Here is a 23,062-nt window from a genome sequence, read left to right on the forward strand (position 1 = left end):
GGGGAATCTAATCCCAGCTCCGCCACTTGTCTTTTGTGTGCCCTTGGTAAAGTCACTTAACTTCTCTGGGCCTCTGTTACCTCATCTGTAAAATGGGAATCAATTGTGAGCCCCATGTGGAAAATGAACTGCATCCAACCTAATTAGCTTGTATCTTTCTACCCCAGCACTCACTGAAGTCCCTGGCACAGAGTAAGCACTTACCAAATACCATTAAAAAGGGTAATTCTCCTTTCCTCAAAAAAAAACCAAAAAAAACCAAGAACTGTGGAGAAGAGGGGCAGTTGAATGCTGCAGGAAACACAGCTGTCAGTATTCTTTTCCTGAATGACTGTTCAGTCTTAACTGTTGATGAATTTATTTTTCTCATATGCAAAATAGCTAAAACGGTAAAGAGGAAGGATTAGAAAATTCAGAAGACAGGTACTATAATAAGACATCCCCTATCTAATGGTCCTTCTCTTCCACAGAGACATAAATCACCATAAGTCTTCCTGCCAACTTGGGAGAAAGTGCAATTTTTCACCTTCTTCTTAATGGTACTTTCCAGTATTGACCCAGAATTGAACCTGTCTGCGTCAAACATTTCTTTTATCGCCCTCCCTATTGGGTAAAAAGTAGGAGGGGAGGAAAAAGAACTGACTTTCCCAAAGTACTAAAACTCTCAGTCTTCAATTTTTTTTACTGAGGCCACAGTAGCCAAGAAGTCAACTCAATCATCTGCTAAGCCAATCCAGAGTCGACTCCACCTGGCTGGACGTGAGAAAGAAAAACACCTAGAAAAGACCTGGGAGGAGAGTCCCTATCACGGTATCTACTTGGTCAACTCCAAAGACCTTTGAATTCCAATTCTTCTTTATTCTTACACCTTTGCTTGGTTTTCTTTCTAACAAGGTTTTAAATCTTAGACTTTCACTGGACCTCATTCCTCTTAGACCTAGCTGGGAAACTTAATGTTTACTTGAACTGGTGATGTTTCTCGGCCAAAATCAAGGAGACGAGACATTCAGAATGTTGAGGCTCAGGACAATGTCTGAGAAATAAAGAATTTCTGTCCAATTTGATCAACTAATATGGTTCGCTTAGATGGGAAGGGTGACCAGATGTAACTGTTTTGCTGGGACAGGGCTTGTAGTATCTTGAGAAAAGTTCTCAAGACACCCAAAATGTCCTTTCCAAAAACAAGATCTTCCTTTCACCCTTTAGCTTGATGTTTGTTTTCTGGTCGGTGCTATCGGTAAATGTTCTGTGAACAAGGAGAAGAGACAGGTGAATAGAACTTCTAACCCATCCAGACCCCTCCCTTCACCAGGGCTTCAGGGTTTCTGTTTTTTCCAGATTGGTTATCTAGTCACCCTATCTCTGTACGCTAGATCCAGACAAGCAGACTTACACAGCCTATCAAATTTCCACCCTCTGGGAAGGCCAGGTGAAAAGGATTTCCGGACTAAAATAATGCCTCGACTCGGCTAATTAGATCAGTAGCCCTGTGTGATTGTCTTGTGAATTGATTGTTTGTGGCGACTGTGCGCCTGATGATTTCTCTATTAGTCAGTGAGTGGTCTTGAAGGATTTCTCCTCTCCGCTTTTGTGTTCTTTGTTGAATGTGAAAGTAAAAGGAGAGTGTAATTTTCTTCTAAGGAAAATGTTGGGGTTCTTAGAAGGTGGTTTTCTCTTTAGAGTTTGTCATTCATTCAGTCAACTGATTAATGATTGTAATTTTCTTTATAGTCGGTTTGAATGAATTTGAAGGGAATTTCAATTGAGCCCTTTAAACTATATTTGAGCAATATGTGTGGGTACAGTTCAGGTGTTGCTCAGTATCTTTAGCTATCCCTGACGGTAAAGGGAAATGCTGCGGACATACATCCCTTAAAACAGTTACCAGGGTAATGTGGGCTAGAAAAACTTATCACTTTCCCTCGTGCAGGGCAGGGGTTTGAAATAATAATAGTTGTACTAGGAGCAGCAGTAGTAGTAATAATAATAATAATGGTATTCGTTAAGCGCTTACTATGTGCCGAGAACTGTTCTAAGCACTAGGGTAGATACAAGGTGATCAGGTTGTCCCATGTGGTGCTCACCGTCTTCATCCCCATTTTCCAGATGAGGGAACTGAGGCCCAGAGAAGTGAAGTGACTTGCCCAAAGTCACACAGCGGGCAAGTGGCGGAGCCGGGATTAAAACCCATGACATCTGATTCCCAAGCCCAGGCTCTTTCCACTAAGCCATGTTGTAATAACAGTAGCAGTAGAAATATCTGCTGGAGTCATAGCAGTAAAAGTTATTGAGCATCCACTTGGGTCAGTGAACTATACTAAGGGCTTGGAAAATATAACATGTAGATGTGTGCATGTGTGGTATGTATTTGTATAGCTGTGTGTGGGAGCTTGGTATGTAAAACACCTGAAGACTTCAGTAACTAGATATACAAAAAATTTAGGAAATCAATCCCACATTTGGCACTTGCCTGCTGTGTGATCTTGGCCAACTCACTTTTCTCTGTGTCTCAGTTTCCTCATCTGTAAAATGGGGATGAAATAAGTGCTCTCCCCCCACTGCTTTAGGCAGTGAGCCCTAGGGGGGACAGAGATCTGGTCTAACCTGAATGTTTTATATTTACCCCACTGCCTAGTACAGAACTGATGCCCAGTTGGTTGTCACCCAAGAGAGTTGTCTTGGGAAAACAGACTCATTCCTGAGGTTAAAAGGCTAAAGTCTAAAGGCTAAAAGGCTAAATTTAAAAGGCTGAAGTTAAAGAGTAAAGTCGCCTTTCTTTGCCAAAGTAACACGAATCAATCCAATCAGTCGGGCTGATGGAATTCCATGGCGTAATTTAGTTACCTAAAAGAATTACAAATTTACAGCAATAATAAAATACACTTATCATGCATTTAATCAATAATATTTATTGATTTGTATCTACTGTGTGCAGAGCACTTAGCAAGGGCTTGGGAGAGTTCATTAGAATTAGCAAACACAATTCCTGCCTTCAGTGGGTTTACAGTAGAGCATTTCCTCGAAAGAGTCTGCAAGTAATGATGATGATGATGGTATTTGATAAGCACTTACTATGTGTCAAGCACTATTCTAAGCGCTGGGGGTAGATACAAGTTAATCAGGTTGGACACAGTCCCTGTCCCACATGAGACTTACAGTCTTAATCCCCATCTTACAGATAAGGTAACTGAGGCGCAGAGAAATTAAATGACTTGCCCAAAGTCCCACAGCAGACAAGTGGTGGAGGTGGAATTATAACACAGATCCTCTGACTCCCGGGCCCATGCTCTTTTCACTAGGCCACGTTGCTTCTGTGCTGGCTATGTTTTCTTCGTAGAATGCAGGTATCTGCCTAATGAACCTGCCTTTATTTCCTTCTGCAGGCATTGAGACTTTGCTAATTCAGCCCCTGCCCTCAAGGAGTTTACAATCTAATGGGCAGCTTGGAATCTGGTGTTCCAGGCCTTAATCCCAGACTTAGGCCATATGGGCCACCTTAAGCAAGTAACCTCCTCTGTTTCATGCTCCCAGTTCAGGTGGTGAAAAAATGCCAACTTCCCTCACGGGGATATTTAGAGAATTCATGATACAGCTTATGCAAAGCCCCCTACAAAATAATCATTTCTTTTTTGATCATTCTTTGCATTCAGGTGATGTCTTTCATCTTCATTTCTTTTTCACCTCAGCTTTCAAGGACTTATCTTTTGGAAACCTCTAAATAGCTCTTTCTATAATGACTATGTTTTATTTAAGTTACTATTCAGTGGCAAATAATGAAGAGATGGTTTTCATTTTATTTTCACGGTCAGTGAGAAGATGAAGACTCTACTACTAGTTGGAGCCATCCTGGTTATGACCGTTGGCTTCTCAGTAAGTAGCCTTGCTTTCCCCTGCTATCTCCGTGTCTCATTGGATTGGCTCCCACAAAGAATCCCCCTACTTGGGGGTCTAAGGAATATCTCTTAGAATTAGAAATATTTCCCCATTTTCAATCAGGAACAGTCCCAGTCCTCGGAAAATCGAGCCACAGCTACCTTGGACCAGATTCCCCGGTCTCCCTCAGGGATGCTTGAAGGTCGAAGCAGACTGTACCCATTCCTCCTACCAAACCTAGGTCTCTCGAAGTCTGAATAGCCTGCTGGAGGTTTAAAGGCTCCATGTTCTCCCAAGCCAGTTACCATGGGTAACACCTCCTAGAGGGAGGAGGGAAACCACTCCTAGAACAGTGCTTGATGCATAGTAAGTGCTTAAAAAATACAATAATAATGCCAATAGTAATAAAGGTGTGAGCAAAGGGTCAGAGGCAGGAGAATTGAGAGTGAAAGACCATGTAAAAGTTAGCTTGAGGGGACCAAAGAACTCTAACTGAGACGAAGCAAGTAAAGGGAGCAGATATTTCAGAAAGACAACAGTGATAGAGGAGTTTTGGTTGAAGCCCTTTCCCCAGAAGATTTTATCACCTGAGCTTTATCTGAAATCTGTAGGATTAACAAAACTTTTGTTCGATCGGGATTCCTATTATGGCTGTTCCTACCATTACATTTTCCAAAGATTCATTTCCACAGAAGCCAGGAGTCTTGAAAGCTATTCTTCTGAAGATTATTATTTCCTTTATCACTGTGTAATGAACATTTTAAGGTATTTTGCCCCAAACCTGAGCCTGACTCTTTTTCCTTTTTATTTGTTCTTCATTGTTCAATTCTCTCAACCTTATTGAAGGTGGCAGAGGAGCAGAAATGGAAAAGGCTTGATGTAAGTTCCGTTGACTTTATTAACCACTGTGATCCATGTAAATTATCTGGAAGGTGAAAAGATGTACGTTGGAGGGAACAGGACTTTGCTATAGAATTTCCAGCCTGCTGGGGGATGGGGAGGTTTCCTGGGCTATTTTTGAGGTGGTGTACTGGACACCATTGATTTCTAACCTTTGTTGGGAAGTCTGAGGTGGGATCTGTTGAAATCACTTTGACTGGGAGGTAGAATGTCTGTGGAGATCCCAGGTGGCTGCCCTCCATTCTTGTAGGTAGGCAGACCCAGCCAAAGCCAAATAATAATAATGATAGTAATAATGATAATAGTAATAATAAAACAGTACTTATTAAGCACTTACTATGTGCCCAAGCACTGTTTGAAGTGCTGGGAAAGAAACAAGATAATCAGGTTGACACAGTCTCTGTCCCACATGGGGCTCACAATATTAGTCTCTCTTTACAGATGAAGAAACAGAGGCCCAGAGAAGTTAAGCCACTTTCCTAAAGTCACACAGCAGACATGTGGCAGAGCTGGGGTTAGAACCCAAATCCTTCTTACTCAGGCCCATACTAAGGCATGCTGCACAGTGCCAGGAATACAGATCAGGAAATTCCAAATCCCAAGATTTCCTGACATCCCCTGACTTATCAAAGCCCTAGGTGGTTTAGGGAGCCATGGCCCCAAACTTTCTCAATGTCCAAAGATAATATGTCTCTACACTAATAGTTACTCATCCAACTGCACATCAAACAGAAACTCCTTGCCATTGGTTTCAAAGCACTCAATCAGATCACCTCCTCCTACCTTACCATCCTGATTTCCTACTTCGACCAAGCCCAGACATTTAGCTCCTCTAACACCAACCTACTCTCTTCAATCTAGCCACGGATCCCTATGACACATCCTTCCTCTGCCCTGGAACTCCCTCTCTCTTCATATATGACAGACCACCACTCAAAGCCTTACTAAAATCACATCTCCTCTAAAAAGCTTTCCCCAACTAAGTCCTCTTTTCCCCTACTTCCTCTTTTAATTTCTCTTTTAATTCTAAGGCACCATTCTAAGTACTGGGGTAGATACAAGCTAATCAAGTTGGACATGGTCCATATCCCACATGGGGCTGACAGTCCTAATACCCATTTTACAAATGAAGTAACTGAGGCACAGAGAACTTTAGTGACTTGCCCAGGCTCACACAGCAGACAAGTGGCAGACCCGGGATAAGAATCCAATCCTTCCCCCGACTCCCTTCTGCATCTCCTTTGCACTTGGATCTGTATCTTTTAAGCACTCACTATTCACCCCACCCTCAGTGCCACAGCACTTAATAATAATAATAATAATAATAATAATAATAATGGCATTTGTTAAGCGCTTACTATGCGCAAAGCACTTTTCTAAGTGCTGGGGGGATTCAAGTTGATCAGGTTGTCCCATGTGGGGCTCACAGTCTTAATCCCCCTTTTGCAGATGAGGGAACTGAGGCACAGAGGAGTTAAATGACTTGCCCAAAGCCACACAGCTGACAAGCGGCTGAGCTGGGATTAGAACCCATGACCTCTGACGCCCAAGCCCGGGCTCTTTCCACTGAGCCATGCTGCTTCTCTGATTCACTTATTCATATATTCACTCATCCATTCAATCAAATTTAATGAGCACTTACTGTGTGCAGAGCACTGTACTAAGTTCTTGGGAGAGTACAATACAACAATAAAAACACATTTCCTGCCCTCAACAGTCTAGACAGGGGGAGACATACATCAATACAAACGAATAAATTACAGATATGCACAGAAGTGCTGTGGGGCTGGAACAGGGAAGAAACAAGGGAACAAGTCAGGATAATGTAGAAGAGAGTGGGAGAAGAGGAACTTTTGTAATTTTTCATTTATTTTAATGTCAGTCTTCACTCTAGACTGTAGTCTCCCTGCGGGCAGGGAACGTGACTATTAGCTCTCTTGTACTGCACTCTCCCAAGCACTCAGTACAGTACTCTACACACAGTAAGCACTTGATAAATATCACTGATGGACTGAGTGATGCTTCTTTTTCTTGTCTTTTCTCTGCAGTCCAGCGAGAGTGAAGAAAGATGGTGGAGGCTGAGGCTCAAGCCAAGTCTTCTCTTTAGAGTCCAGGACAAGCCTGAGAGAAACATCCCACGTCCTTCTTACCCCTATCCACTTCTAAATGTTCCCCATCCCAACGCAATTAACCCTGAGCACCAACGCCCCTATGTTCTGCCCAGATTTAATTTCCAAATCCCAAATATATTACCATTTCTCATGTTCCCCGAATTACCCCCACCTTTCTTTCCCATTGTTCATCCCATCTATTACGACCCTCAAACCCCAACCACTCCCAGAAACCCCCCTGTGACCAGCCAAACTCCACAGCCCCCTGTCGATTCCTCCGCCAATACCCCAGAGCCTCCTACCACTGCCCCACTGACTGCTACCCCTGAGGCCCAAACCCCCCTCCAACCCTGAAAGAAAACCCCAACGGGGAGAACTTTGGTGAAGAAGAGACACAGGTAAAGGACAAGTAGAGAAAGCTGACCTCCTGCCCCACAGCTCCCGACTCGGGATAACTTCATGTCTTTCAGTGCTTTCTGGTTCTAATTCGCACCCCCACTAAATGATCAATTAATATTGGAACAATCCTAAAAGCAGTGGAAGAACAAAGCTAAAAATGGAAATTGCACTTGTAGATAGAGGTTCAACCTGTAGGATTTTATTGAGTGCTTTCTCTGGACACTGTTCTAAGCACCGTTCTAAGAAGTGTAACAGAGTCAGGAGACACGATTCCTCACTGTAACAAGCAGTGTAACAAGTAGGAACCTCATTATAAGAAAAATTAGTATAAAAATAGCTAAAGGGCTGGTGGTAATGAATGGTCAATATCCCACTCTGGGAATTTTGTGAGGTTATTTTGTGAGGTTTGGTTTTTCAAATCTTTAAGGGAGACGTTTCTTTGGCTTTCAGATTTTCATTCAGGATTCTAAATATAGGTGACACTTCCACCATTCCTATAGAGTTCACCTAAGACACAGTCGCTGGTGTGGCTGGAATGCTTGTCATTATGTATTCAGAATTCCAGAGTTGGACAGATGGACAGAGCTTCCAGAGGTCATTGCCCTCCTTGGACCCCACCCCCACCCCCTTGCCTCCACACTCCACATAAGAGAATGAATAAACCATCCTGGAGATAAGGGTGTCGATCAATCAACCAATTAATTAATCATATTATTTATTGAATGCTTTCCGTGTGCAAAGTACTCTACTAAGTGCTTGAGAGAGTACAATGCAACAGAGTTGGTAGATACATTCCCTGCCTACAAGGAGCTTACAGTCTAAACATGTCTCTTCTTTCCTTAAAGATCTCCATGGATAAAGATCCCACTGCCATCCTTAATGGCCTATTGCAGTGATTTATCTCTAGGTAGTCCAGAAGCCCTTCCTTGTGGGCAACTGAAGTTCTCCCCTTTGCTCTTTGTCTAGTCTTCAGAGGAAATGGAGAATGAGTGGACAGGGAGAATCGTTGGTCAGTATGAATATGACTATCAGGAGCCTTTTGTAGTCTTGAAGACAGTAAATCACCCATGTCCTTCTCTTCTCCAGCTACAGTTGATCAGGTTGGACACAACCCCTGTTCTTCATAGGGCTCAGAGTCTTAATCCCCATTTTACAGATAGGTAACTGAGACACAGAGAACTGAAGTGACTTGCTCCAAGATCACCCAGCATACAAGCCACAGAGATGGGATTTGAACCCGATCTATGCTCTATCCACTAGGCCAAGCAGTCAGGGTTTGCCCCCGGAAGCCTCCTCTGGCCTCTAGGTTCCGTGTGACCCCATTGTGTTACACTATTTGCTCAGCCCAACACTCACAGAATCCCCTCAGTCTGGTTTTTTTTTTGTTTTGTCACTGGCCACCCAACATTCAGACTCCTCTACTTAGCAGTTCTTCAGGATATACGGATCCCAGAGAGTGAGGATGAACCTGCTGCCGTGAGCCATTCGCATCACCTAGTCCTGAACCCTTAGTTGTGTCCCTGGAAGTTTGTCCCTGGGGCTGGGCAAGGAATGTGTTTATGGTTATATTGTACTCTCCCGTGTGTTTAGTACAGTGCTCTGCACACAGTAAGTGCTCCCTAAATAGGATTGACTAAGATTGATTGAGTGGCTCATATCCAAAGCACCTATGGGAAGAACTTGGAATTGTCAGCTGCTTTGGGGACAAAGGCCAGGCTTCTCATTCCCTATAAATCAATCAATCAATTATATTTATTGTCTTACTGTGTGCAGAGCACTGTACTAAGCGCTTGGGAGAGTACATTATAACAGTGTAACAGACACATTCCCTGTCCACAGTGGGCTTAAAGTCTAGAAGATTTTCAGAGTCACCCAGGAAGGTTTGTAAAATATGTGTGGATAAGGAAAGCCCAGTTTAGCAACTGTGAAATGAAAATCTCAACATCCCTGATTTCTTCCAGGTCCTGTTGGAAGAAAAGTCTCAAGTTTTCTCTCTACCACTTGAAGAATCTAAGCTGCTTGGTTTCAGTCGGAGATGGCGTGATTCTAGGAACATGGGCTCTTTCCATTCCTGTCACCTTTCACGGCTGGGTCGTTTCTTGCATCTTTTGCTCCTACCCAATAAACCTTGTTGAATGCAACTACTTGACTCTACTTAAGTGGATTCTCTCTCTCATCTAGACACTCTCAGTGGCCTTCAGGGGTCTGGCACTAAGGAAACAGATCAGAAAGAAAGGCTGAACCATAACGCATCCCAGCTACGGAGGTCATTTGTCTAGTTTCTCACTTGACAACTCATTTTTCACCTGGTGTGTCCCCTGTCACCTCCTCAGTGTTCACAAATCCCCTCACTGGCCACCCAAGCCCAACTTGGCTCTGAAACTACCAACTCTGCTACCAACCATGAGAAGCAGCATAGCTTAGTGGAAAGAGCCGGGGCTTGGAGTCAGAGGTCATGGGTTCTGATCCTAGCTCATCAGTGGTATTTAATGAGCACTTACTAAGTGTGAAATACTGTACTAAGCGCTTGGGAGAATGCAACAGAAACAAGACAATTGCTACCTTCAAGTACTTCACAATCGAATGGGGTGACCAAGGCAGATGAAATTATAAACAGTGGGAGCAGGAAGGGAAGCAACATAGCCTAGTGGATAGAGCACAGACCCAACAGTCAGAAGGGCCTGGATACTAATCCTGGGTCCGCCACTATTCTGCTCTGTGACCTTGGGTGAGTCCATTCACTTCCCTTTGCCTCGGTTACCTCATCTGTAAAATGGAGCTTAAGAGTGTGAGCCCCATGTTGGACAGGGACTGTGTCCCATCTGATGAGCCTGTATCTATCTTAGCATTTAGAACAGTGCCTGGCATATAGTAAATACTTAACTAATACCATTAAAAAAAAAGGAGAAGGACACAGCAGAAAATAGTACATGAGTATCAGAATGAAACAGCTGTATGAATATTCTCATCCCAACCTTTCCTGTTACCACATTTCAAATTACTGGAGTGGGAGGTCACTACACCACAATTTTTACCTGTGAAATGATAAACCACAGTCTCTCCACCAATCTTCCCGGAAGGTCAGAAAAGTATTCTGAGGCCCACGGCGCCCATAAAAGAGAAAGGGACTAAATCTCATTACTGATCAAATCAGCGTGACAGGCTAAAGTATGGATGGCTTTTCTGTCTTCCCAGCCACCATCTCAAATTTCATGGAAAAGAATGTTGAATGTCAGTCCCACTGTTCTGCCAACATTATTCTTTGTTCTACTTCAGGCACAATCCCTCAGGCTGTGAAGGTAACTATCTCATGGACAGACGATATGCCAGGGGCCCCATGGAGCCTGGGTCGGCTAGCCACATTCCTACAGGCCACAGAGGGGCAGGGCAATGTCTGCACAAGGGAACGTGCTGTAAATGTAGAATTTCTTCCACTTTTATCGCCCGCTGATATTTTTTCGTGTGTGCTTACTGTTTGTGGAGTCATTTTTAAAGTTTTAAAGTGCTCCATCAGCTCGCCCCACACTACTTCACCTCAGTAATCTTCTACTCCAGCCCAACCCTCACACTCCACTCCTGTAGGTCCAGTTTACTCATTATACCCCGATCTCGTCTATCTCACCCCCGACCCCTTTCCCCTGTCCTGCCTCTAGCCTGGAACTCCCTTCCTCTCTGATTAAGCCCTCTTTTCCCAGACTCCTTTTTGTGTCGTCTTTGGACTTGGATCTGTGACCTTTGGACATTTGATATTCACCCCACCCCCAAAACCCACGGCACCTATGTACATATCTTTAAATTATACATTATAAGTAATTCATTCGTATTAATGTCTGTCTCCCCCTGTAGATGGTGAGCTCGCTGTGGGCTAGGAATGAGCGCTTACTGCGTGCACAGCACTGTATCGGGAAAGGACAATCATCAGTGGAATTTAGAGCACTTAGTATGTGCAGCGCACTGTACGTAGAACTTCGAGAGAGTACAACAGAAATCTAGTTGGTAATGATATTTATTGAGTAATTATGGAGTGCAACACCCTGTTAGAGCTTGGGAAAATATAACAGTATAACAGAAGAAACAAGGCGGTAACGATCCAGTGGAGTGTTGAACACTCGATGACGTAGCAACACCCAAAGCATACCTGTGAGATTGAGCTTCTCTTCTCTCTTTAAACATTCTGAAATGGTGAGGGAAGGTAGGCCTAGAAAGTTGAGAGTTAAAAACCTGGATGATGCCAGAGGATTTACAATCATACCCCTGCCTCTTCCAACATGAAGATAAAATAATAGGTCACTCAGTTCTTTGGAGATGAAACACAAAGGGCAATATGTGTTTTCAGTAGATGGGGTTGATTCTGGGATAATCCTGAAACAAAGGCAGAATTAGGAAGAAGATACCATTCTTTGTGTGTCCTATCTCTCCCCAATAGGAGAAAGGAGGAGGAGGAAGAGAGGAGGGTGACTAACTAGATTAAGATTCACCTGGCTTTTGGCTTTCACCTTGAGGAAATAAGAAGCTGGAAGAAGAGGACTAGAGGGTCCCGCCACCCAAGACAGAAAGGAAAGACCCTGTTAATGGTACCCATTTCACTAATCCAAACTCCTTTTAAATATTTGCTGGGAAGGTTAGCGATAGGGACAGAAAATTAGATTTGATCTGACCGAACTCTCAGAGACTCCGCCACTGATTATAATTTTGTCGTGCTCCAGAATCTTCCCTGGGGTGGGTGGTGGGGGGATGCAATCTGATTTTATTTACCAATCTGATTTGTTTTTACTCCACTACCTATTGCTCCTTCCTTTGGGAGACATTTCACTGACCACACATCTCCCATTATAATTCTGCTTTCTTCTCTATTTAGTTCCATTTGTTATTAACAGTGACATGCTTGGTCATGCACTGAGACAAAATACTTGCATTTTTTAATGTAGGCATATTTTATTATACAATAAATTCATCTTTTTATGTTGATGTTCAGGAAGAGTTTTTAAATAGTATTCACTGAGGCAAAGAAAAACTGACTGGAATTAGTTTTGCTTTGGAACACCATAACAAAGTGTTATCTTACAGGGGGCAATAGATCACAATGAAGACTCTAATCCTGTCTGTGATCATCTTAGCCTTGACCGTTGGCTTTTCGGTGAGTTTTCGTGGTTTTGACTAATTCAGTGACTTTCAGTGGTGCTCTTCACAGGCTCTGAGAATTAGTGCTCCACTGGCTCTGTGAGCATCAGGTTTCTTCACGAGCTTCTGTGTCCTCTAGCCCTGAGTATCTGCTCTTTACTAACTCTGAGTGTCTGTGCTTTTTACTGGCTCTGTGAACTTCAGTGCTCTCCCCTGGCTGAGGAGTGTCCATGCTCTTCACTGGTTCTATAAATATCAGTGCTCCTCACCAGCTCTGTGAGCACCAAGGCTCTCCACCGGCTCTGAGGGTCTGTTATCTTCACGGGCTCTGAACGTACATGCTCTTTGTGTTTCTGTGAGCTCCGGTGCTCTCCACTGACTCTGAGTGTCCGTACTCTTCCCTGGCTCTGTGACTATTAGTGCTCCTCACTGGCTCTGTGAACAAGTGTGCTCTTCTCAGCCTCTGTGAGCACCAGCATCCCTCTTTGGCTCGGTGAGCATTAGTGGTCTTCACTGACTCTGTGAAACTGGTAGTCGGCTGCTGGAGAAGCAGTATGGCCTAGTGGAAAGAGCACAGGACTGGGGGTCAGAGAACCTGAATTCTAATTCCAGCTCCACCACTTGCCAGTGGTGGATATGATCTTGGGTAAATCAGTTAACTTATCTGTGCCTCAGTTACCTCATCTGTAAAATGGAGATGAAGTACCTATTCTCCCTCCTACTTAGACTGAGAGCCCCAAATGTGACAAGGACCACAACCATTCTGATTATTTTGTATCTACCCCAGTGCTTGGCACATAGTTAATGCCAGAATTAGTATTATGCCAAGCTTTCCCTGGGGCCAGTCTTGAGCAGTGATACCCTGAAATTTACTTCTCTATCTCCACTAACCTAGGCCACCCCTTTGCAGGCCAACTATCTTGGCTTGCAACTAAACATCCTCACACCTTTCTCCCCTTTCGTTTAAAAAAGAAACCACTAATACTGGGGGCATAATTCTCTTTATTTTTTCAATCAACTGTGCTTTTTTCTTGCGAAAGGAGAAGGAGAATCCCTCAGTTTTTCCCTTTCACCCAGCATTTCTCATAGTAATGGATGATTTTGGCTGGGGGGTGGGGGCATGGGGGGCGAGGGGAGAATATATTTTTATTTTAATAAAACATTTTTTTAAATGGTATCAGTTAAGTGCTTACTATGTGCCAGGCACTGTTCTAAGCACTGGGGTAGATATCAGCTAATCAGGATGGACACAGTCCATGTCCCACATGGGGATCACAGTTTTAATCCCCATTTTATAGATGAGGTAAGCTGAAGCACAGGGAAATGAAGTGATTTGTACAAGGCCACATGAGAGGCAAGTGACAGAGCCAGGATTAGAACACAGGTCTTCTGACTCACAGATCCGTGCTCTATTGTAAAAATAATAATAATAATGGGGTTTTTAAGTGCTCACTGTGTGCCAGCCACTGTACTAAGTGCCATACTAGGCAAGATAATCATGTCAGACACCAACACTGTCCCTCATAGGGCTCACAGTCTTAATCCCCATTTTATAGATGAGAGAACTGAGGCCTAGAGAAATGACTTGCCCGAGGGGTCACACAGAAGACAAGTGGCAGAGCTGGGATTAGAACCCAGGTCATTCTGACTCAGAGGCACTAGGCCACGCTGCTTCTCCATCTTCGGCATCGATGTGACAAAATTGTTCTTCCCTTCAGGTCAGTATGAGGCCCAAGAGACGACAGCAGTCAAAGCAGAGTTTGTCTTCCAATCACCCCTTTCAGAATGCTCCCAGTTGGACTCTGCCAAGCCTGGATCCTTCTAACCCTGGGGTACTAAGGCAGCTGTTCCTGGGAAGAACGGGCACAAGAAAAACTTCACCGGCCCATCCAATGAAAAGGCCCTCTCCTGCAGCAAAGACCACCTTGCGATACTTTCCAACAACTAATGGAGTAACCCGTTTCTCCGCTCTTCTCTGGCTTGGCTCTCGCCACTCTGCCAGGGCCTGGAGTGGGGCTGGCCGTTCTACTAAGACAGGGATGTCTGTACCCTCTTCATCTTCTCTCTCGGTGCCTGAGACAGCTCCAGCTCGCCGGTCCCCCTCTCCCCTAGTTCTCGCTGGCCACTCCATGCCTGCCCCTAATCCAGCTCACCGCTCTTCATCTCCTCTCTCCATGCCTGAACCAGCTCCAGCTCGCCGCTCCGCCCCTGCCCTGATTCTCGCTAGCCACTCCTTGCCTGCCTCTAATCCAGCTCACCGCTCAGGGCCTGTCACGGAGAAAGCAAAATTGATGATCTCTATCTTAGCCACGGTCCTTGCCGGTCAGACAGGGAGAAGGAGAGCAGTCTTGGCTCCTCTTCCCAATTCTGCCTCAGTCTCTGTTCCAGCCAGGTGTCCCATTGTGGCTTCCATCCCAGTCAGGCCACCCATCATGACCTCTGCCCCAGCCAGTCACCCCATCGTGGTCTCTGTCCCAGCCAGGTATCCTATCACAGCTTCCATCTCAGCCAAGCACCCTAACATGGCCTCTGTTCTGTCCAGTCTCCCCGCCACAGCCTCCACCACATCCAGGATCCCCACACCAGCCTCCGCCACTTATTTTGCACTCATTGCAAAGGATGCCACATTGGATTTTCCTGAACAGACGGCCGCCACCGTGGACAGTGTGGCTACGGATTCTGTCATCCCCAGAGCGCCCGCTGACAACTTGACTTCTTCAGCTGGCCCCATCCCCTCTTCCAGGAGAGCCACCGTGCCCACGGGCGATGCCACCGTCTCCAACCCCGACTCTGCCGAACCCGAGGATGAGACGGGGGCCCCCGCCGTTCTGGGAGAAGTCACCGTTCTCCAGGCCAACGTCACCCACCCCGGGGATGACGTCACGGCATCATCTTCAGCTGCCGGCCCAGCCACGGTTACTCTCTCCGCTGATGCCCCGAGTCTTGGCTTGGATGGGGTGAATCCAAGAGCAGATTCTACAATAAACACCACAATCCGGTGGGAGAAAGACCCTGAGCCAGCAGCTGCCCTCCATGAGCCTCTAGTGACCCTGATTGAAGCGAAAAACCCCACCTTCGAGGAGGACTGTGCTGTCGCTGAGCCTGATGAAACCAGTCTTTCAGAAGGTTTTACTTGGTTCCCTCCTTCCAACCTAGAAGTCCTCCCTGTCTCACTGCCAAACCCCACCGTGGCTACAGGGAGTGCTGCTGTCTCCCTGGCTGACGCCCAAGTCGTCAAATCCAGGGAACAGGCCACTGCAGGAGACACAATCAGGAAGGGCAACATAAGTCCCCTCCGGTCTGATGCCCTCACGCTCCCAACTGCAGAAGAAACCATCGAGTCCATCAGTCCTTCAGCTGGCCCAGATTATGGTTCAGCTTCTGAAACCTTTTTAGAGAAGGACAGTGTCCCCAAAGGAGGGTACCCCATTCTGGTGTCGGGGACCGCGACAGTGAGCAAGGACTCCCTGGATTTTGTGGAGAGCACGGTTGAGTCTGGAACTGAGGATTATTCCCTAGATTTTTCAAGAAGTCCCTCCGCCCACAGTAAAGACGCCCCCACCCTGGGAGCAGACCCGATTCATTACGCGACTGAAGAAACGGCTAATGTTGCAACTGCTCCTTCTCCAGCTCAGGAGTTTGCTTCAGTTCTGACCTTTGGGGATGGTGAATTTGAGGCCAGCAGAGGACCAGCTGAAGGTGCTACATTTCTGTCTAAAGACCCCTTCCCTTCATCTATACCTGACTTCGTTACATTTGGCTTTGGAGAAAATGACCCCAGCGGACAAGACAGCGGAAATGGACCTGATTCCTCTGTCCCAACAATCGGCACCCCGGTGTCCACTGATCTCCCTATGACCCCTGACCCGGATTCCAGCCTGACCGTAGCTGCTCCCGGCTGGACCAATGCATTTCTCTTTGAGACTAATGCAGCTGCTGAGGTCAAAGAGGGTGTCAGATCCACTGATCTAGGGCTAGCAGATCCCACTGTAGCAGGCTGGGATCGAGGTCCCTCCAGAGCAGAAAACATGTCAATGGCCGCTTGGCTCCCTCCCCTTGGGCAAGTCGTCCCCGGTCCTAAAGCCAACGTAACCTCTGCCCCTGATACTTTCAGTCCTGGGGAGGACAGCAAGGCCCCAGCGGCTGATGCCACAGAAAGGATGTTGGGAGCTCAAACCCCAAGGGCTCAAATGATCCGTTCACCTGAAGTTGCTGCTCCCGTCATTTCTCTCGGCCCCCTTGTAGCTGGACCTAGCTCCCGTGCAGATGGAGACGTGGAAAGTGCTATTGATACCACCCCAGCGACTGCTGCCCAACCTGCCAAGTACCCCCTCATCCCTGGGGGTGCTGCCTTCAGTTCTACGGGTGAAGAGGTCACTAGGATGCCAACAGGAGATGCCACGCTCTCCGGATCAGAAGATCCCACACTGTTAGGCGAGAACCTCATCCTGCAGACTGAGACCACTGGCTCAAAGATGCAGCCAAGCCTCCCAGCCCAAGGAGTTCCATTTACTTTGTCTGATTTTGAGGTAGACCCCACAGCCAGTATAACAGGCGGACCTCTTCTTACAACGGAAGGGTCTTTCATGAAGATGGGAAACAGTGCCATCCTTAAAACCTTGACTCCTCTCACGGCCAAACCCCTTCCGCCTCCCGTCTACAGAGACAGGAAAGCCGCAGTTGACACCACCGTCACGCCATTGACTGCCACTCAACCCGTGGAGGAAGCCTCTGGCCCCACGCCTGATAGATTTGGGCCTACACGTGTAGTCAGCAGCAACTCAGGGGACTTTTCCAAGCCAGCAGCTGCTCCGGAACAGAAGGACTCTGGAACGGAAGCCTCTTCACCGGGAGGGGATCCATCCTTCCCAGAGGCTGACAATGACTCTCCTGCAGGGTTCTGGACACCTGCCCTGACCCGAGAAGCTGAAGCCACGCCTCCCAGGTCCGAGCCAACAGCAGCCGTCGCCAAAGTCACCTCTTCCAGCAACGACTCGGCTAGTCTCGTCTGGCATTCTGGGATTTTCTCTTCCCAGATCCCAAATCAAGCAAGCGATCAATTAATCAACCCTCTCCCTCTAAGTAACCCAGTGCTTCCTGCTGAACCTAAAAGCCTCCTCTCTAGGGCATCTGACCTCTTGCAGATTATGATCTTAGCTTCTGCCCCAAGCACCTCAGCTTCTGACACAACTCCTGCTACTCTTCCTGTAGATGAAGGTCATTTGACCTCGGCTACCCAGTTCAACACCTCCCAGGAGCTGACCTGGGTCCCTAAGAACGATTCTAGCGCCCCTGGAACCGAGTCTACCTCCACCATGGAGGTTGCAACTGGTCTCACAACCGACACTGATCTCACTTCTAGGGTCGCTACCCCGTCGGACGACTCTTTCACCTTTAGGAATGATGTCACCTTGTCGGCTCCAGCTGATCGAATTGTTCCTGTTGCAGAAGACACTGGGTCCGTGGTGACCACAAATCACTCCTCACATGCCCTGACAGCACCTCCCTTTGCCCCACCTGCCCCCACCCCAAATCTGGCCATCCAGGAGGAAGAAACTCCAGCTTCCCTGCCAAAAGATACTTCTCCCACCACTGCTACTGCAGCACCTGGGGTCAGGGTCATCAAGGCTCAAGTCTCCTCCTTCTCATCTGACTCCAGCACCTCCACCTTCCTCCCACCCAACCCCGACTCCCTCCCACCCAAACCCCTTCTATCCAAATCCCTCTCGTCTGACTCCTTCCTGTCCTACTCCCTCCCATCCTACTCGGTCACATATGATTCTCTCCCTTCTGACTCCATCATTTCCAACTCTTTCCCATCCAACTCCCTCCCACTGGACTCCCTCCTTTCTTATTCTGTCACATCTTACTCCCTGCCATCTGACTCCCTCTTATCTAACCCCCTCTCATTCAATCCTCTCCCATTCAGCTTCATCACAACTTACTCTGTCACAGGCTACTCCCTCCCATCCAACTTCCTCTCATTCTACTTCCTCCCATCCTACTCCCTCTCATCTGACTCCCTCCCACCTGACTCCGTCCCACCCTACTCCTTCACACCCTATTCCTACCCAACCAACTCCCGCCCAACCTACTTCCTCATATTTGACTACATCCCACCCAGGTCGACTTCAGATGGGGCAGATGTCTCTGTCATCTCCAGGGATGATGGCAGGACCATTGCAGGGGATGCCTCTAATACCACAGAGGGTGATGGTGATCCGGTTCAAGTTACAAGTGATGAGCCTCTATCTTCCGTGGAGGTGCCCATCACTTTGCCGGATGCAGCTAGCTCTTTGGGGTCTTCTTCAGCTGAGGTCCTCACTCAATCTGAGACTCAAGTATCTCCCTTCGCAGAGGAAGACACCAACAATTTCCTCACCATAGCTTTCCCCACAGAAGATGGCTTCATCACCACCGATGTAACTTATTCTCTAGAGAGAAACACCTTCACCGAGGAGGACGCCACAGCCACAGAAAAGGCAGACACTCTCTTTCTAAATGGAGCAAATATCCCTACAAGCGAAGATATTTCGCCTGAAGCCGACACTACTGTTCAGGAGGAGGAAGTGAAACCTACTATCTTGGTAATTGATGTAACTGAGCCCAAGGATTACTCTGTTGTGTCCACGGAAGATTCTGCTCCCAGCTGGGCAGGCCCCTCTTCCTTGTCAGATGGTGCCATCATCTTTATTGCCGGTGATTCCAACAGGCACAAGGTGGAGGCCACCAATTCTGTAGTTTCTTTTGGAATTGACCCCTCCACTTCTATAGAAGAGCAGCTTACATCCGAAGTTAACCCCACTTACTTCATAGAAGTAGGAACTGGGGCCACTCTCTGAAGGTGTTACAGGAGAACGCCTCAATTCAGAGAAAAGAGGTAATGTTATTATGGGTTATGGATAGTCTGATGGTCTAGAGGAAGCTGGCAAGTGGAGGTGGGATGGCGAGGAAATAGCAGAGCCTTGGGAAGTTGCAAACGGGCACATATTCAAGCAGGGCTGAGTTCAGGCATTGGCCTCTCCCTCTGGTTCTGCATATAACATCATCACCAAAGACAAGGAAGGATATTGAGAAGGAGGAGGATTTACTACTGACAGGTCTCCCTAGTTGGGCCTGGAGGCTGTGTAGAAAAATAGTTATGATAATAATAATAACATTTGTTAAGAGTTTACTCTGTGCCAAGCACCGTGATCAAGTCCCATATGGGACTTACGATCTAAATAGAAGGGAGAACAGATGTTGAATCCCCGTTTTGCAGATGAGGGAACTGAGGCACAGAGAAATTGAGACTAGCCCAAGGTCACAGCAGACAAATGGTGCAAGTGGGATTAGAACCCAGGTTCTCTGACTCACAGGCCCATCTTCTTTCCACAAGGCCATGCTGTTTCTTGAATGAGCCACTGTTTTCCTCAGGTGCTCCCAACCTGAGGTTCGTCTGCCAAGGCCAAGCTTGGATCTGTCTATCTGGGCCATAAGGGTCACTGAGGAAATGACAGCAGTGAAAATTCCCTCTAGGTTCTCTTCTTTCAGCACTTTATCTACATCGGTGGGGGCTGCTTAAGGAAAGTTAAATTCCTAATAATGTTGGTATTTGTTAAGTGCTTACTATGTGCAGAGCACTGTTCTAAGCACTGGGGTAAACACAGGGGAATCAGGTTGTCCCACGTGGAGCTCACAGTCTTAATCCCCATTTTACAGATGAGGAAACTGAGGCAGAGAGAAGTTAAGTGACTTGCCCACAGTCACACAGCTGACAAGTGGCAGAGCTGGGATTCGAACACATGAGCCCTGACTCCAAAGCCCGTGTTCTTTCCACTGCACCACGCTGCTTCTCCTAGTTTGCAGTGTTAGTATATGTATATGTGGATTCAGAAATTCTTTTTCCAACAATAGTAGTTTTGCTTTGTTCAGGCTCTAACGGCCTCTGCCCTCTCTATTGTCACAATATAGAGAGCAAAGCTGGAAGCAGTGTGGCTTAGTGGAAAGAGTCCAGACTTAGGAGTCAGAAGTCATGGGTTCTAATCCTGGCCCCCGCCACTTATCAGTTGTGTGACTTAACTTCTCTTTGACTCAGTTACCTCATCTGCAAAATAGGGATTAAGACTGTGAGCCCCACGTGGGACAACCTGATTACCTTGTATCTACTACTGCTTGGCACATAGTAGCACTTAACAAATACCATTATTATTATAATTATCCCTGGTGCCACACTTATATCGACACACCACTCTGCAAAAAAGCATTTATGTCACTGGGCACCCTCATCTTTTTTGTGATTTTGCTTCCTTTGGTTTTTTTTTAATGTCATTCATTCCTGAATTCCTGAATTCCTCTAGACTGTAAGCGCCTTGTGGGGATGAAACATGTCTCAGTAGTCTTGTTACCTGGCAAATGCTTAGTACAGTGCTAGGCACAAAGTAAGTGCTCAATAAATACCACTGATTGATTGACTGATTGAATTATCATCATTTTCCCCAGGACACACCTAATATTATCGGAAGTCCTTTGGAATGCTTTTGTTGGTGATGCAGATTCGAAGAAATTTCAGCCACTTAAAATCCTTCTCTTCTATCTACATACTTTGACATTAAACAATCTTCTCTATCTTCCTTTTTCATCAATAAATTGTACGGGAAATCTGGTTGTAAGTGCATCATTTTCCTAGACCTCTCACAGACTGTGATAAATCCTTTAGACTGTAAGCTTTCTGTGGGTACGGAATGTGCCTAACAACTCCATTAGTAATTGTTACCGTGATATTGTTAAGTGCTTCCTATGTACCAAGCACTGTACTAAGAGCTGGGGTAGATACATGATAATCAGGTCCCACATGGGATACAGCAGGTAAGTGATGGAGCTAAGATTAGAACCCAGGTCCCCTGACTCTTTTCAGTAGGGCACCCTCCTTCATCCTGCTCTGTTATATTGTACTCTCTCAAGCGCTTAGTACAGTGTTCTGCACACAGTAAATGCTCAGTAAATTTGATTGACTGATAATATCAAAGATCCACTTTGGGGACTTCTGGATATGGTGTGGAAATGCAAGAATTAGGTTGGGGAACAGAACAAGTCTAGTTGGCTCATCATTTCTCACTGTAAAACTTCTACAAAATTGACATGACTTATTTGAGATTTATGATCATATGGAGTCAATTTGACCCTGCAATCTATATATACTGTGTAAATTATAAAAAGTCAATCAGATAAAATGGTTGCCACGAGAAAGGAAGTAGGTTAATGCAATGACAGAAACTGCAAACCAGGATGAATCAAGTGGAGTGGGGACAAAGGATGGAATCAGAGCAGGGAGAATACCGCAGGGGAGAGAGGAGGGGGGAAAGAAGAAGAGAGAGGAAGAGGAGGAAGAAGAAAAAAGAGGGACAAAGACAGAGATGGAAAGAAGGGGAAAGGAATTGCAAATTAAAACTTTGACAGAACAATTTTCAAAATTTAAATGAGAGATGCACATTAATCAATCGATTTATGTGTTGTTTATTGAATATACATCGAATGCAAAGTTCTGACCTAAGCTTTTGGAAGTGCCAGAGGAGGAAGACCCAGGGTCCTTGCCTTCTGGGGACTTACAATGTAATGGGGGAGGCAGGCAGGCAGACAAAAGTGATTTAAAAATAGTAAGAAGGGGTGGTTTTCAATTTCATCATCCAATTTAGGCATGGTCATATAACAGACGTTGAGATAATTGGCGTCTTCAGTGAGTAGCTAACCAAACAAATAACATCTATTAAAGGATTAAACTATTTATCAGTGAACGTGGGTTCATTTCTGAGCTGATGTTCCTGACCTTTACTCCTCTCTATGTGGCAATAGGTCCTATAATCCCTAGAACATTCCTCTCTTAAAGTTATACAACCCCACCACTAATCCATTTCTTAAGAAAGAGTGGAATGAAAATCTTCTAGCTACCTGATTAGAGAGCCCTGTGAAGAACCCCCACCCAACTGGCCAGTTGGGAGGCAGCATGGCCTAGTGGAAAGAGCACGGGCCTGGGAGTTGGGAGGACCTGTGTTCTAATTCTGGTCCAACCACTTACCTGCTGTGTGACCTTGGGCAAGTCTCTTAACTCTTTGGGTCTCAGTTCACTCACCTGCAAAATGGAGATTCAGTGCCTGTTCTGCCTCCTATTGATAATGATGAGCCTCATGCGGGACTTAATTATCTTGTATCCAACCCAGTGCTTAGTTCATTGCCTGGCACATAGTAAGCACTTAACAAATACTGTTATTATTAATAATAATATTTAAAACAATGCAATTATTATACACTTGATAGCATAAATGCTATCATTAATATTATAGTAATAATGTTATTTGTTAAGCACTTACTATGCGCCAGGCACAGAACTAAGCACTGGGTTGGATACCAGCAAATCTAGTTGGACACAGTCCCTATCCCATGTGGGACTTACTGTTTCAATCGCCATTTTAATGATAAGGTAACTGAGGCCCAGAGAAGTGAAGTGATTTGCCCAAAGACACACAGCAAGCAATTGGCAGTGGTGGGGTTACAACCCAGAGAGAATAGTTAATGGGCCTGAAAGTCACTTATGTAGGACCTCTGCAATCCAGACTGGAAACTCTCGAGTCTTTTCAGAGACCTGGAAAGAGTGAGGCAGTGGAGAGTCTACTCCATGTCTT

At 45.9% G+C, this 23,062-nt stretch overlaps 1 protein-coding gene across 2 annotated transcripts; it reads left to right on the forward strand.

Moving 5' to 3' along the window:
• The first annotated feature begins 677 nt into the window (after positions 1–677).
• CSN3 (casein kappa) lies at positions 678–9,427 on the forward strand. 2 transcript variants are annotated; one of them, XM_029072660.2, is made up of 5 exons: positions 678–810; positions 3,810–3,870; positions 4,720–4,752; positions 6,822–7,282; positions 9,245–9,427. In XM_029072660.2, the coding sequence occupies exons 2-4, from the start codon at positions 3,817–3,819 to the stop codon at positions 7,236–7,238; spliced, it is 504 nt and encodes a 167-aa protein (XP_028928493.1). In that variant the 5' UTR covers positions 678–810; positions 3,810–3,816; the 3' UTR covers positions 7,239–7,282; positions 9,245–9,427.
• Positions 9,428–23,062: the final 13,635 nt, after the last annotated feature.

This window comes from Ornithorhynchus anatinus, chromosome 10 (assembly GCF_004115215.2).
Source record: "Ornithorhynchus anatinus isolate Pmale09 chromosome 10, mOrnAna1.pri.v4, whole genome shotgun sequence".
NCBI lineage: Eukaryota > Metazoa > Chordata > Mammalia > Monotremata > Ornithorhynchidae > Ornithorhynchus > Ornithorhynchus anatinus.

What these genes read in the sequence shown, in the direction of transcription:
- CSN3 (XM_029072660.2), top strand. Translation starts at nt 3,817, where the DNA reads ATGAAGACTCTACTACTAGTTGGAGCCATCCTGGTTATGACCGTTGGC. An exon ending in TTATGACCGTTGGCTTCTCA is followed by an intron (nt 3,871 to 4,719) that starts GTAAGTAGCCTT and finishes ACCTTATTGAAG; the next exon opens with GTGGCAGAGGAGCAGAAATG. An exon ending in AGAAATGGAAAAGGCTTGAT is followed by an intron (nt 4,753 to 6,821) that starts GTAAGTTCCGTT and finishes TTTTCTCTGCAG; the next exon opens with TCCAGCGAGAGTGAAGAAAG.